General features: G+C 35.1%; 1 protein-coding gene across 1 annotated transcript in view; it reads right to left on the bottom strand.

Moving 5' to 3' along the window:
• Nucleotides 1-13,944, bottom strand: part of LOC150109233 (uncharacterized) — a 195,265-nt gene that overhangs the window by 91,883 nt on the left and 89,438 nt on the right. Inside the window, exon 3 of the mRNA XM_090401911.1 lies at nt 3,647-3,835. Within this exon, the coding sequence (XP_090258037.1) occupies nt 3,647-3,835 (189 nt within the window). The remainder of the gene's footprint in view (nt 1-3,646; nt 3,836-13,944) is intronic.

Genomic DNA, 13,944 nt, shown 5'->3' with positions numbered 1-13,944 from the left:
GTCAACTTATCATGAGGTACTCTATCAAAAGCCTTTTGCAAAATCCAAGTATATTACTGTGTATCCTTCTCCTCTGTCCAAGGAAGCAGTCACTTTATTGTGATAAGTAAGTAGATTACTAATGACCTCCCTTTAGCAAATCCATGCTGTCCATCAAAGATAATACCATTGTTGTCAACCCAACTCTGGATCCTAGTTCTCACAAGCTTCTCCAACAACTTAACCACAACACCTGACACACAGATAGGCCTATGGTTTGATGCTTGAGTTCGATCACCTCCTTTATGAAGTGGCACAATCTTGTCCTCCTTCCACTCCTTAGGAACTTGACCAAGTGCAAGACTTGTATTAAAAAAATATGTCAAGGCAGGTGTCAACTCCCTGGCACATTCCTTCAGAATACGTGGTGATATATTATCTAGTCCCACAGCCTTATTAACATCTAGTTTACTCAATTCCCCAAACACCTCTTGCTCACTTACAGTCAGTCTCTCCTCCCCATCATCAACTGCTCTTAATCTCTCCATGAAGTTACATTCACAAGATTGAAAGACTGTTATGAACTGCTCATTAAGTATCTCCTACCACGCATTCCGCAACAGCTGTCTTTAAACCATTTTCTTCAATCAATGTCATCCTTCCATAATCATTCTTTCTTTTGCTGGCTACATATCGAAAGAACTCCTTAGGATTCATTTTGGCTTCATTAGCTAACTGCTGTTCATACCTCTCTTTAGCTACCTTCACCAACCATCACCCTCCTTGCCTGGTCTTTGTAGACCTCATGGGATTGGTTATTTCCACTTTTCTTATGCTGCCTCCAACAATGCCCTTTTTCTCTGTATTGCATGCTTAATCTCTTCATTCATCCATCTCACACCTACCTTATTTAACCTTCTAACCCTTGGAATACATTTATACATCGCATCTACTAGACAGTTTCTGAAAATCCTCCAAGCTGCATTGATATCTCTTTTCCAGCTAACTCCTCATTCCATGGTACACCTCCAAGCTGTCCCCTGAGTTCTTCATAATCCCCCCCCCTGTAGTTTCACATATACCCTTTTCTCACAGAGGTCCTCACACTGCTGGCAACCACCCAGGTAATCACCTCATGGTCACTTTCACCAATTGGTGGATGATTTGACACCTCATTTATAATTACATCCTCTGATGAGATGACCAAATCCATGACCCTCAATCCTTGTGTGCCCTCTGTTACATACTGTCTGAGGTAGTTATCCCTCAAAAACTCAAGAAACTAATTTTCTTTACTTCCAGTTGCTATCTCATGATTCCAGTCTATATTGCCATAATTAAAATCACTCATAATGATCACTTTTTTTTTTAATATATACATATATGTATATGTAGTACACACACGCACGCACGCACACAAAATATATACAGGGTGTTCGGGATAAATTTGACATATTTATAATTAATTATATTTTTCCGTAAGTTACATGTATTAACACACACTTCTCTTCATTTAAAAGTTTGGACCCTTCTTCATTCATATACAAGATGTCAGAAAGGATGGATAGCTGGAACCCACCTGAATCATGGAAGAGAATAACTTGTATCATGATGATTCGTGCCCGCCATCAAAATAAGGATATTACGACTGCTGCCCAATGCTCCCTGAATACAGTAAAAACAATCAGGCATGAACTAGAGACTTGCAATGGTGACTACGAGGATGTAGCAAGAAGAAAGATCCCTAGCAGACGATCTGATTGCGTTCGTACAGCAGAATTCCTCGCAAATCTGCAGGAACAGGTGTTGAAGAACCCTGGCATTGGAATTCGGGCTTTGTTCGTGGAGTTGCTAACTGTAGTCAAGCCCTGGATAACAAGGGTAGCCAATGGTAGGCCGTATGTATGGCAGCAGGATTCGGCCCCTTGCCACACCTCTGGGAAAAGTCAAAAATGGTTGTCTGAAAATTTCTACGACTTCACCAGTCCAAATGTTTGGCCTCCAAACTCCCCAGACCTTAACCCCATGGATTATTTTGTATGGGGCGCAGTTGAAAAAGACACCAATCGCACTTCCAGTAATACAAAAGCCCAGTTAATGGATAAAATTAAAACAGTTTTTGCGGCCCTTCCCAGGGAGACTGTAGCATCAGCTTGTTCGAGGTTCCGAAGCAGAATTGAAGCTGTGATCGATGCTAATGGTGGTTATTTTGAGTAAATCTTGTTGATAGTATTGTAATTAACTCTGCCTGTAATGTTTTTTTGTCAATTCATTAAATTTAATAGATACAAAGAAGATTTTCTTTTTCCTTACGAAACTGTCAAATTTATCCCGAACACCCTGTATATACATACTTACATACATACATATATATAAAAGACTGTTCCCTGGAAGCAGTTGGAAATTATTCCGACCCGTACACAAACCTTTCTGGATAAAGAAGGGTGACATTTGCCAACTTTGTGCAATATTAAGAAGGTTGGTATGATGTTGTTTTTTTGTTTCTTGATTTTGTTTTCAGTTGATGTTGTAATGGCTTCTAGACATGGTTGGGGCTTGTTGAGGGTGCCTGATAGACTACAGGATGAAAAATTATTCATCCTCAAAAGAATTTGTTTTAGCACCAGAGCCATCAGGATGTCCCTTCCCAGACATGTATCAGCTGCAATGTACAACAAACACTGAAGCAAGGCACTGGATCCCAGTGATAGTAGTCCAGAACGTAAGATAAAAAAGACTCAAGAGAAGTAAAGTGAAGAATATCATAAAAGAAAATAATAGAAGAACAAGAATGAAAGGAGCAGGTTTGTGGTGGAGGTCTTCAACACAAACAGGTGCCTCACAATGAGGGGGGGACTGAGTCCTTGGAAGGTTTGTATAGTGATAAATATTAGAATCATATCCAAACACAAAACAGTGTTTGGATAATAATTTGTACTCATGAAGATTTAATTAGTTTACTGCACATACAAGATATATAGCAGGAGATGTTATTGAAGAGTCAGAACACACACGGTGTATCCCCACTGGCTACTTTTCTCTAATGTAACATTAGAGAAAGCTAGAAGGAAAGGGGAATCCTTTGCTGTCAAGTAATGATCTAACAGAAATCACTACCAGAATATCACATAACTCTCATTCTCCCAAAACCCTCGTTTTTTTGTTTAATCAGCTTTCCCTCCAAGTACTGCTGATGTTAGCTTTCCGCTTGGCAACTCTGAACATAACCTTGTCCATGTTTCCTTATTCATTTTCATATTGCTTCTCCCAAGCAATCCTGGCCCCATGTCCTACAACAGTACCAAAAAGAATGATTTTGGGATCACTATTCTTTTTTCCCCCATGATTTAAATATTGTTTCAGCTCTCCAAGAACTTGCCCCAATCAAATAAATGAAATTAATTATTGCTAGAATGGCTGCCTTTACTCTTTGCTCCAAACAAACCCACAGTGCACATCCAAGTCCTGGTTCTCCAAAGTATGTGTCAAAGCAGTCTAACACAAAAATGCAGTGCACATGCAATTGTACACGTTAAAAACTCTAGTTTCTCACTCAGCTTACACCACTCAAATGTAAAAATAAAAAAATCAACAAATCTATTAATTATTAATGCCAATGGCATGCAATTAACTCAAATAAGAAAATCTCTCACATAAAGAACTTTACCTGTTCACAATATTTAGCCATAGATGTCGTTTCTATATCTGACTGCCTTCCTAAACCACCAGTTTTAACCACAAGAGAGGGATAAGTTGCTGCAAAATGTTCCAGCAGGTCTGGTAAATAATAGGCAGAATTATGAACTATACCCATGACATATTTGGCAACACCACAGGGGTCTTCTAAAAATGTTTCCTATAAAGAAACAAAATTTGAATTAGTTCTTACCTGTTTATAAAAATTCACTAACTGAGATACTTTCATACAATATTTTGGTTTTAAATCAGTACGTAAAATAAAATTAAGATATCTAATAACATACCAGAATAATACCTTTGTGTAATGCACAAATTATTCATATAAAAAGTAGGAGGAAACTGTTCTAAACAGAATAGTATATTCAGAAAGTATCAAAACAAGAACTGTGCAAAGCAAAATGCCTTCTTTTCTCTCTCCTTTCTTTAAGCGTTGCACCATGATCAGCATTCATTTTAGAAATTATGGACTTTACAACTATGTTATAAATAACTATTTTAATTTGCCGACGTTTTGACTTACATATTAAGGTCACCATCTGGAGTATATACAAATATACAAGGAAAAGCTGAGTTACATTTCACACAGTAAGCTAAAGAAACAATGATTCGATCACCAGTTATTCTACTGGCATGACCTCTAGTATAAAAAAAAAAAAAATTAAAAAAAAAAAAGTATGAATTAATTAATTATTTAGAAACGACAGCAAAGCTAAATTATATTTAAGATAACACGAGAGAAACATTCTTTTTTATAGATAGTTTTCTTACAGTAACAATGATGTCCTATTTTTAACATTACAATTGTTATATTAGATTTAGGATTCTGGATAATCTACAGTCCTGTTTATAGTTAACTCTTAGGGAGAAAGATTCCGTGGGTAGAATATGTGTCTTCCATATGCTTGGGATTTTTATCGTTCAGATTGGGGGTGGTTGATAAGAATCTCACAGGTTTCTTAAATTTACGTTCATACCATGTTTTGGTGTGATGTAAACAACTGGTGCTTTTCCAATCATAGAATTACACAGAATTGACTGGAAAAGCAACAACTGGTGCTTTTACATCACACCAAAACATCGTATGAAAGAAAGCAAATTTATATTTGGATGTAAGTTATTAAGATAGTCTTTAAATGTAGTCAATTCTAGTGCTGTTCATGGCCCAATGATGAAGATATAGTCCACATAGCAGAACCAACATCCTTATAGAAATATATGAAAGAAAAAACAGGTTACCATTCTCCATATCTCCTGTGTTGATTTTCTATAGAAAATCAACACAGGAAGATTTCTTCATGCTATCTCACACCATCACCCCAAGCAAAAAATAGGTCTAATAAAAACTTTAAGGGATAAAGCATACAACATCCCCAGTACAGAAGAAAAGTGGAAAGAAGAAATACAATATTTAACACAGATCCTAGAACTGAATGGTACAACTAAGATAATTAAGAAAATTCTCAACATAGCACCTACAAAAAACTTAAATAAACAAGATTTCAAGAATGCAGTCACCCTTATGTGTAATTGTTACTCTCAGTCATCTTTTATTCCATCTATTTCAGTTCTGTGGAACAGCTCTGTCCATAGAGTATTTCCTAAAGATTACAACCTTTGGAATTTCAAGAATATCAACAGATTACTTTCCTTTTCACCTCAGTCTATACATGGCATTTATTGCTATATGCCTTGTGGTCTCTCATGTGTGTGAAAATCATAAAAAAATTAGAGAAATACTGTGTAAACATAAGCAGTCTTACAAAATGGAAAAAGGTGAGATACTACAAAATAATAACTATATGTTATATTTATACAATAGCAGTCAGCTAAAGGAAGGAGCAGCTATAATATATAACACTGAATACTAAGATAAACTTGAGTGGAAGTTTTAAGTAGAGGGATATGGGCTCTAAATGGAAAATTGGACAAGGAAATGTTTGTGCCAGAGATTTGAGCAAGGGCAGATGACAAAGAAGCAGGTTGTTTTCCACTTGAGAACTAAACCACAGAACAGAAAGTGAATATCTGACAGACAAAAGGATTTTGGTAAAATGTAAAGAAAAGGACAAACTTACAATAATAGTAAGTATGTGCTTGATTTCTGTTCAGGACAAAGCTTGGTTAGTTGGTTTGTGGTTAAAGAATGAAATCACAGCAAAGGTCATATTGCACCATTATAATGGCTGTAGTAGCACGCAAGGTGAGAAAAAATAAAGAGCTAAATAAGTAATAACATGCTATCTAAAAGAAAAACAAAAATTAAAAATTGCCAATGGTTTATCTACATCAAAATTATTTAAAAGCAAATGTATTTGTATAAATTCTTTTAAAAAAAAGTCAAAAACTTCACAAAATTTGTCTGAGTGTCACAAGATCTGCCTGAGTGTGTATGGCTAAGCCAGATTATAAAAAGTTCATTCCTATATTGAATAAAATGCTGGCACGGCACCAAAACATGGCAAATGAGGAGTGTTCACACATGGATGAATCATCGACCCTCAATAGATAAGAATGAAAAAGATGACTGTAACCTATGAGGCGAATAGCAAGAAAAGCTTTTTCTGTTTTTTAGTTGATTAGACTACTAATGCTTAATTGCATGCTTCATCTCATGTAATTTATTTGTCAGCTTTGTGCAGTTAATACTGTCATTAAGTTTTTTCTAATTAACTGTCTGTAGTCAGTAATGGGAACTGATTGGTAGATTACTTGATTAGGAGTGCATTGATGCAAAACCAGTAGACGTCATACAGTGACAAATCAAATGTTACAAATCTAAGCTTAGGTGTTGATGGTTATTCATGACTTATTTTTCACGGTATTAACACACCACAAACACTTTTATCAACAAAGATGTTTTCTTAACGCTTATATTTCGCTGATTTTCAACTCAGCATCATCAGAGCACAATACACTTGTAAACGCGACAGTGAGTGAGTGAAACAATATAATTAAAAAAGACAAAAGATCTAAAGTCCTATTTTTTGGTGCCCTCTAACAAAAAAAGAAAAAAAAAAAGAAAAAAAAAAAAACAGCAGTTATCCAGGAGTTTTTCTTAGGATAACTGTCTCCCAAATTTTTGGCAAATTAATGCAACCATATTTGTTAAGGTTGGGAGAATTCTTCAAAGCCATTGCTGACTCAAAAAATAATCTTTCAGATCTATAACGACTCCTAAATAGCACATTTGTTTTCCTCCATCTAATCCTGTGTGAAGGAGTGTCCAAAGCGTGGTCTACAAGTCCCGACTTGCCATAGTAATAGTAGCAAATGTATCTTTCATGTTCTTCCAGGCAGATGTTCACTGATCTTCCTGTTTGCCCATAATAGGCCAAGTCACAGTCACATGGAACTTCATACACTCCTGGGTGTGCTAAAGGGTGAAGTTTATCCTTAGGCGAGCGAATCAGAGTTGCCAGCTTGACATGAGGTTTGAAAGTGGTGCAAAGGCCATGTTTCAACAATACTTTGGCTATCTTTTCCGATGTACCTCTGATATAGGGAATAGAAATGGTCATGTTGTATTCTTGTGTATTAGGGGAGGGCAGAGTAATGGGCCTATGTAGTATTTTATCTATTTTGTAGGGATTGTAGCCGTTGGCTAAGAATGTATGGCGCAGGTATTGGAGTTCAGTGGCCAGAGCTTTATCGTTAGAACAAATGGCTGTGGCTCTGTGTGTAAGTGTTTTTAAAATGCTGTACTGTTGGACTGGATGATGACATGATTGTTTATGTAGGTATCTTCCTGTGTGTGTAGGCTTTCTGTAAATAGAAAAAGATAGTGATCCATCTGAAAGGCAGGTGACTAATGTGTCAAGAAATGGTAAACAGTTATTTGATTCTTTTTCTACTGTGAAGTGAATTTTGGGGTGTTGGCTGTTTAGGCAGGTGACAAAAGCATCCAAAGTGTCTTGTCTATGGGGCAAGATGGCAAACACATCATCTACATAGTGTAACCACACTTGTGGCTTGTATGTAGCTGTGGTAAGTACTTTGTTTTCAAAGTGTTCCATGTAAAAATTTGCTAATGGGGGAGAGAGGGGGAAATCCATAACAATACCATTAATCTGTTTGTAGAATTCCCCCCCCCCCATGTAAAGTAAACTGCATTCATGGTAAATTAAAATAATTCAAAAATATCTGGGGGAAATTTAGACTTGATTAAATCAAGAGTGTCTATAAGTGGTACATTGGTAAATAAGGAGGTGACATCGAAACTAACCATTATGTCTGAATCTTTTAGGGGTGTACAGGATATGATAGTACTACATGAAAAATTTACATCATTACTAACTTCCTATCTACAATTTTCCTCCAAATCAGTCTGTTACTTGTCAAGATTGCAACATTATCAGAACTTATATTTCTATCTTCTAAGGCACTTTGTACTGTATCAATCCACCTATATCTTGGTCTTCCTCTGAGAAGTTTTCCTGGCAACCTGGCAGAGAACACTTGTTTTGCTAATCTTTCCTCACCCATTCTGTTTAGGTGACCATACCACTTGAGATTAGCTCTGCCAACATATTCCTGGATGCTGACAATGTCAAGTTCTTTCCTAATATCATCATTTTTAATATGATAGTGCCATTGATGATCTGTTCACACCTCTAATCTTTCTCAGGACTCTCATATCTGTGGTCTCTAGTCTTTGGCCAAGTGTTTTACTTCTGACCCAGCTCTCAGATCCATAAATTAAAACTGGTTTGAACACTGTCTTTTATACAGCTAATTTAGTGTTCTGACTAATTTCTCTCTTATTCCATATGAATTTCTTCAATTGACTTCCTACCATACCAGCTTTGTTGATTCTGTTGTCTATTTCTATATTTAATTTACCATGTTCACTAAAAATCGTGCCTAAGTAGGTGAAATGTTTTACTTGTTCCACAGGTTCTCCGTTCACAACACAGTTGACATTTTCAATGATCCTGCCTATTTTCATTGTCTTTGTCTTTTTATTGCTGACCTTCATACCATATCTATTACGATATTTATTCAATTTAGTCAAAGAACCTTGCAGACTTGTAGCGGATTTATTTAGAAGTATAGCATTGTCCGCATAAAACAAAGAGCTGACATTAACATTTCCAATTTTGATATCATGTTTAATACCACTTTCCTTCATAATGTGATCCATATAGATAATGAATAACAGCGGGGGATAATGCACATTCTCGTCTCACTCCAGATTTAACATTAACCTTCCTACCGGCTGAGGTGGATGAAATATCCAGACCACCATAGCATTCTGCATGAATCAAAACTTCACCGGCATTCTACCTTTTATCATGCCATTACCTCCCTCAGCCATTAATCCCTTTATGGCTATTTTTGAGCCGTTAGTGGATGAATTGTTAGTGCTTAACTTTTGTGTCACTTGTCTTCTTTATGCACACTGGTTTACTTAGAATTTCCTTTACTGTCCTAAGATATTTGACATTTTTGCCTCTAAAATGATTTATCGCGTTTCTTCCCAAAAATTAAAATGAATTTCACATGTGCTAAAATAATGAATCCTGAAATGAATCGATGAGCCTTATACTGCTTGTTCTTGCACTTTACTCACAATATAGAAACAATTTTCTTGCGAATTTTCAAATGTTTGCATTGAACATATGTCACAAATTTATTCTTTTTAAATAATATTTATTGAAATAAATATGACCTTTTCTTTTCTTTCTTAGCAAAATACTGTTATATGGATCATCACATTTGAGTTTTAGAAACGATTTTTTTTTGTTTTGTTTTATGAACAACAAATGATGTTATATTGCATAACTGTTTCTGATTGCAAGTCTTTTTAGTATCAAAAATTTATATCCAATGATGTCTTAGCAGGGATTTTTTGCCGTCTTTTTATTTTTTATTTTTTGTAGGATGCACATTACAATAACATCCAGTGCATAACCGCCATAGATATGTTGAAAATAAAATATGAAAGATATCATATACAGAATGATTCAAAATTTATGCTCATTTTGAAGATTTTCTAATGCTTATGCCCCGCCCCTCCTTATCCTCTCCTGAAATCCAATTAAATAACTACTTGAAAGTTTATTTTTTACTTGGTTAGACTATAATAAATTTAGTTTAATCCTTTATCCAAGGGTGAGCAAACAAAGTTTGTGCCTGAAAATATCTTCAGGACTGGGGTAAGGTAGTATAACACCGGGCAACTCGTAGCAAAGGTGGACCACGCTAATATCATTCCTATCTCAGTATCTCCCATAATGCAAAACACATCTCCTTGCGGATATGTATAATGTTATGCATTAAGGGAAGGGCAACTACCCAGACTAGTTTCGACCTTTATTGAGGTCTCTTCAGTGGGAGCCAGGCCCAGAAGTGGAGATACTGGGCAGAAGCAATGACGAGTCTTTGCTTCTGCTTTACCTATAGGAGTTGCCAAAAGGTGTGCCACCTTTTTATTAAATTACTCTGGATTTAGAGAAAGATGTTGAAAGTTTATTTTTCACTTGGTTAGACAGGATTTCTACAGGTTTGAAAACGTTTTCAGATAGTATTCAAAACCTATTACTTCATTTTACTATTTTGACAAAAGAAATAAGGCAATAATATTGTTGTACCCTGAAGCTTCTAATTTTGTACTATTTCTTTGCAATCTAAAATCAGCTGTTCTACTGTCTGCTGAAATGATTTGATTTAGAAATACTATGCTATATTTTCACCATGTAAAGCTGTTTATATGCATACCACACAAAAGAAAGTCCAGAAGTATTATTTGTTTCTTTTTCTTAAAATAATCTAAATATTTTTACTTCTAATTCTGCTGCTGGTTGCTATTTCTGAAGTAATCTACGTCTTAGAAATACTTGATAGTAATCCTCTTAGCTGCAGGAAAAGGTAAAGGCTTAGATTACTCTCAGTGCTACTGAGAAAGAAAAGAGAGAACACTTAGCTAGAAGGGACACTAAAGTGCCTCAAGCTATAGTGCGAGATACATCCTATTTTGTTTTTTAATTGTTGATTAGTAGACATCCTAACTTAGAAAAAAAATACAGACATTTATTTTACAGGCTGATACAGTATTTATGCTAAGTTCTTAATTTATAATGATCTGTTTCATTTTTATTATCGAAAAATTATAAATTTTTTCATACAATTATCTTGAAAAAGAGGATTTGAATTATTTTAAAAGAAAAGGAGCATATGCATAATTTTTTTCCCTTTTTTTTGGGGGGGGGGTTATAGACTTATTCAATCTGCAGATATTTCAGACAATTTATTTCATAAATCATTCGCAAGACAACGTTACAAACATAAATCACTTGGGGAAACATGTCCATTCATTTTAGTCTAAAATAGTAGCAAAGGTTTAGCGACTTCAACAATGCCAAGTATCTAAACTAGAAGAAAATGTAGTTATATCTGCTGACGTTAGAACTCTTACATAAATACTTTTTTCTGACATGATTTCTCTATTAGTAATCAATCTACAGATTTTTGCCCTCTTGTATTCTACCATCTTATAGGCAGTGATTTCTTCTTTGTACTACAAGAAAAAAAAAATCAGATAACACAAAAAAAAAAAAAATGGAGTATTTTCTTTTTCGTTAGGTGAATTTACAAATACTTTTTTTCTTACTATTTTTGCATTATAACATCTGATACAATTATAAGAGTGACATTTTACCATTTTTCTCCCACAAATATGACAATAATATTGTTGATTCATCGAACTTCTGTAGCGGAAGTTTTTAATACAAAACTTTGTAATAAATATATATATATATATATATATATATATATAAAATAAAATTTGAGAATATCTGAACTAGCAGAAAATATATACATATCAATTTAAATCATAACCATTAATTTCATTTTGTAATGGCCAATTATATGGGAAACCAAGAAAGTGAAAGTGCAAAGAACAGTAGATTACAATATAAAGAAAAAAAAATTTAGTGATATGATTAAAGTATTTCATGTTATTCTCCATAAAGCAAAGTCACTCAAGCACGTCCTTCAGGAAATCTGTGAAGTATTCTTCAAAACATGATTTTGAACAAAAACATAACATAATCTCGAACGAAAAAAGACAATTTTTTTAAAAAATATTTCAAATAATTTTCATGAATTAATTTCTTAGAGAACAAAGAAAATGTTTTGTGGAGTAGGCGATTCGAAAAAAAAAAATAATAAAATAATGAAATTGGTTCTTCAAGGTAAAGTAATATTTAAATGAAGAAACTATGCAAGGATCTTTATTTTGTCCAGGCATTAAAATTGCTTTGTACAATAAAAAGAGAAAATAAAAATAATTTCTATATTTTAGTTTATCCAATATAACTAAGATTCAGTTACCCAGCACAGAACGAGGAACTGCATTTCTTGTTATAGGCAACTGAGACGCAGCTATGAGATTTGGAAAAGGCATATGACAAGGTGCCAAGAGAGAAACTATTCAATACGCTACAGTTATATGGTTAATGGGGCATTATATCAAGCAATACTTAGTCTTTATTTGAGTTGTAAGTCAGCAGTTAGAATTGAAGTACAGGAAGATGGTTTAACCCTCCCAGCCGGCCAGAAAGTCTATAGACGTCCAGCTAAATCTAGATACAATGCATGCTATCTGTTGAAGGAACATGGATAAGAAGTGCAGTTTGGCTGGCATGTTCATTAGAAGATGTGATAATCCCTCAAGCTGAAGAGAACACTTAATCATTAACCAAACACAATAACCAAAGTACTCCTATGACTTTTGTTTAGCTAGTTTTACACAGTGTTTAGCTTTTTTACATTTGTCTCTGTATTCTCTAAGAGCACAAGTGGAATTATTTGCCAGGAACTTTTGATGTGCTTTCTTCTTTTTCATCATTGCCTCTTTATGGAGTTCTCATTTTTCTATCCTTGCAGACAACTTCAACACATGCCTCTCTAGCTGAATGAATTTGGGTTTTTTTTCAAGGCATGCCAATGAATCTTCAAGGTTTGGTTCCTGTTCTCAAACTCTTTCATTTTTTCTTCAATAATCTTTGTGTATTTTATCTACAGTTCACATCTGAGAGCTGCTCAATTTTTATTCGCTTTAAAACTTTCTTACATGTTATTCTTTTCAATATGAAATTCAATTTTATCCTGCTCAAGACTAAATAGTGATCACTTCCAATTTCAAATCCTCTGTACACTCTGGTGTCCTGCACCAGGGAGAAAACATCACTATCAACAATAACATAGTCAATGAGACTTTTCTTATTCCTTGCCCCTTCTCTCCATGTGAATTTGTGTGCATTTTTATGTTGGAACATGGTGTTAGTAATAACCAGTCCATGTGCTGAGCAGAAATCCGACAGGTATTTGTTATTATTATTAACTTTGCTCTTTTCTCTAAATTTTCCCAAAACATTTTTGTATGTCTGACAATCATTTCCTACTCTGCTATTTAGATCCCCAACCAAGACCAACTTTTCCTTTTTCATTGTGTCAGTTACTTTCTCTAAAGCCTCAAAAAATTTCTCTACTTCTACCTTAGTGGAACCTTCTGTGGGACCATATGCACAAATAAGTCTCATTGTCCAATTCCCCATTCTGATATTTGTCCACATCACTCTACTTGAGACTGCCTGCCATTCAAGAAGATTAGCCTCATATTTTGTGTTGAATACTATGGCTACTTCTTTTCCTTGATTGTCATTACCTGAACATAACATTTTGTATTTATTGCTCAGAAAGATCTCACCAGTTTTTGTCTTTTTTGTTTCAGTCACCCCTATTATGTTGATCTGGTACTTACCTAATTCCTCAGCTAGTTCCATTTCTTTGCCATTCAGGCTTCTTATGTTGATAGTACCGATCTTTAACTTGGTGATGTTGAGTTGGGGTGTGCTTTCAGATTTGTTCCAGTAGCTGACTTTTTGCTGTTCACCCTGGTTTCCTGGCAGAAACAACGGGACTTTGTTTAACCGGGCAATGCCCCAGCCGGCATGAAATTTTGTCATGTTGTACCATCATTTTGTATTTTGGTTTAAGCCCAAAAGAATACAATTTGGGCGGCTAAATCCCAAATTTCCAGCCCATCCTTGTTCGTTCAGTATCCAGGTAGATACCCAACAGGGTGCACCATGAGAAGGTGAGAATTGGACATTAGGTCAGAAACCCTGGTCGGTTCTCCACATTCCTTTAAAGGCTATGTGGAGGTCTCCTCTCAGTTATACAGCTTTGACCCTTAAGCTCCCCTCATAAAGCAGATCTGATATAATTCAATTCTTGCTGTAAAAGGTGTTTAGAGGTATATTA

The sequence above is a fragment of the Typopeltis vanoorti genome, chromosome 2 (assembly GCF_054136105.1).
Source record: "Typopeltis vanoorti isolate ZY-2024b chromosome 2, IOZ_Tvanoo_1.0, whole genome shotgun sequence".
In the NCBI taxonomy this organism is placed as follows: Eukaryota; Metazoa; Arthropoda; class Arachnida; order Uropygi; family Thelyphonidae; genus Typopeltis; species Typopeltis vanoorti.
The sequence above is the reverse complement of the archived record's forward strand: the minus strand, read 5'-3'. Positions and strand labels throughout refer to the sequence as shown.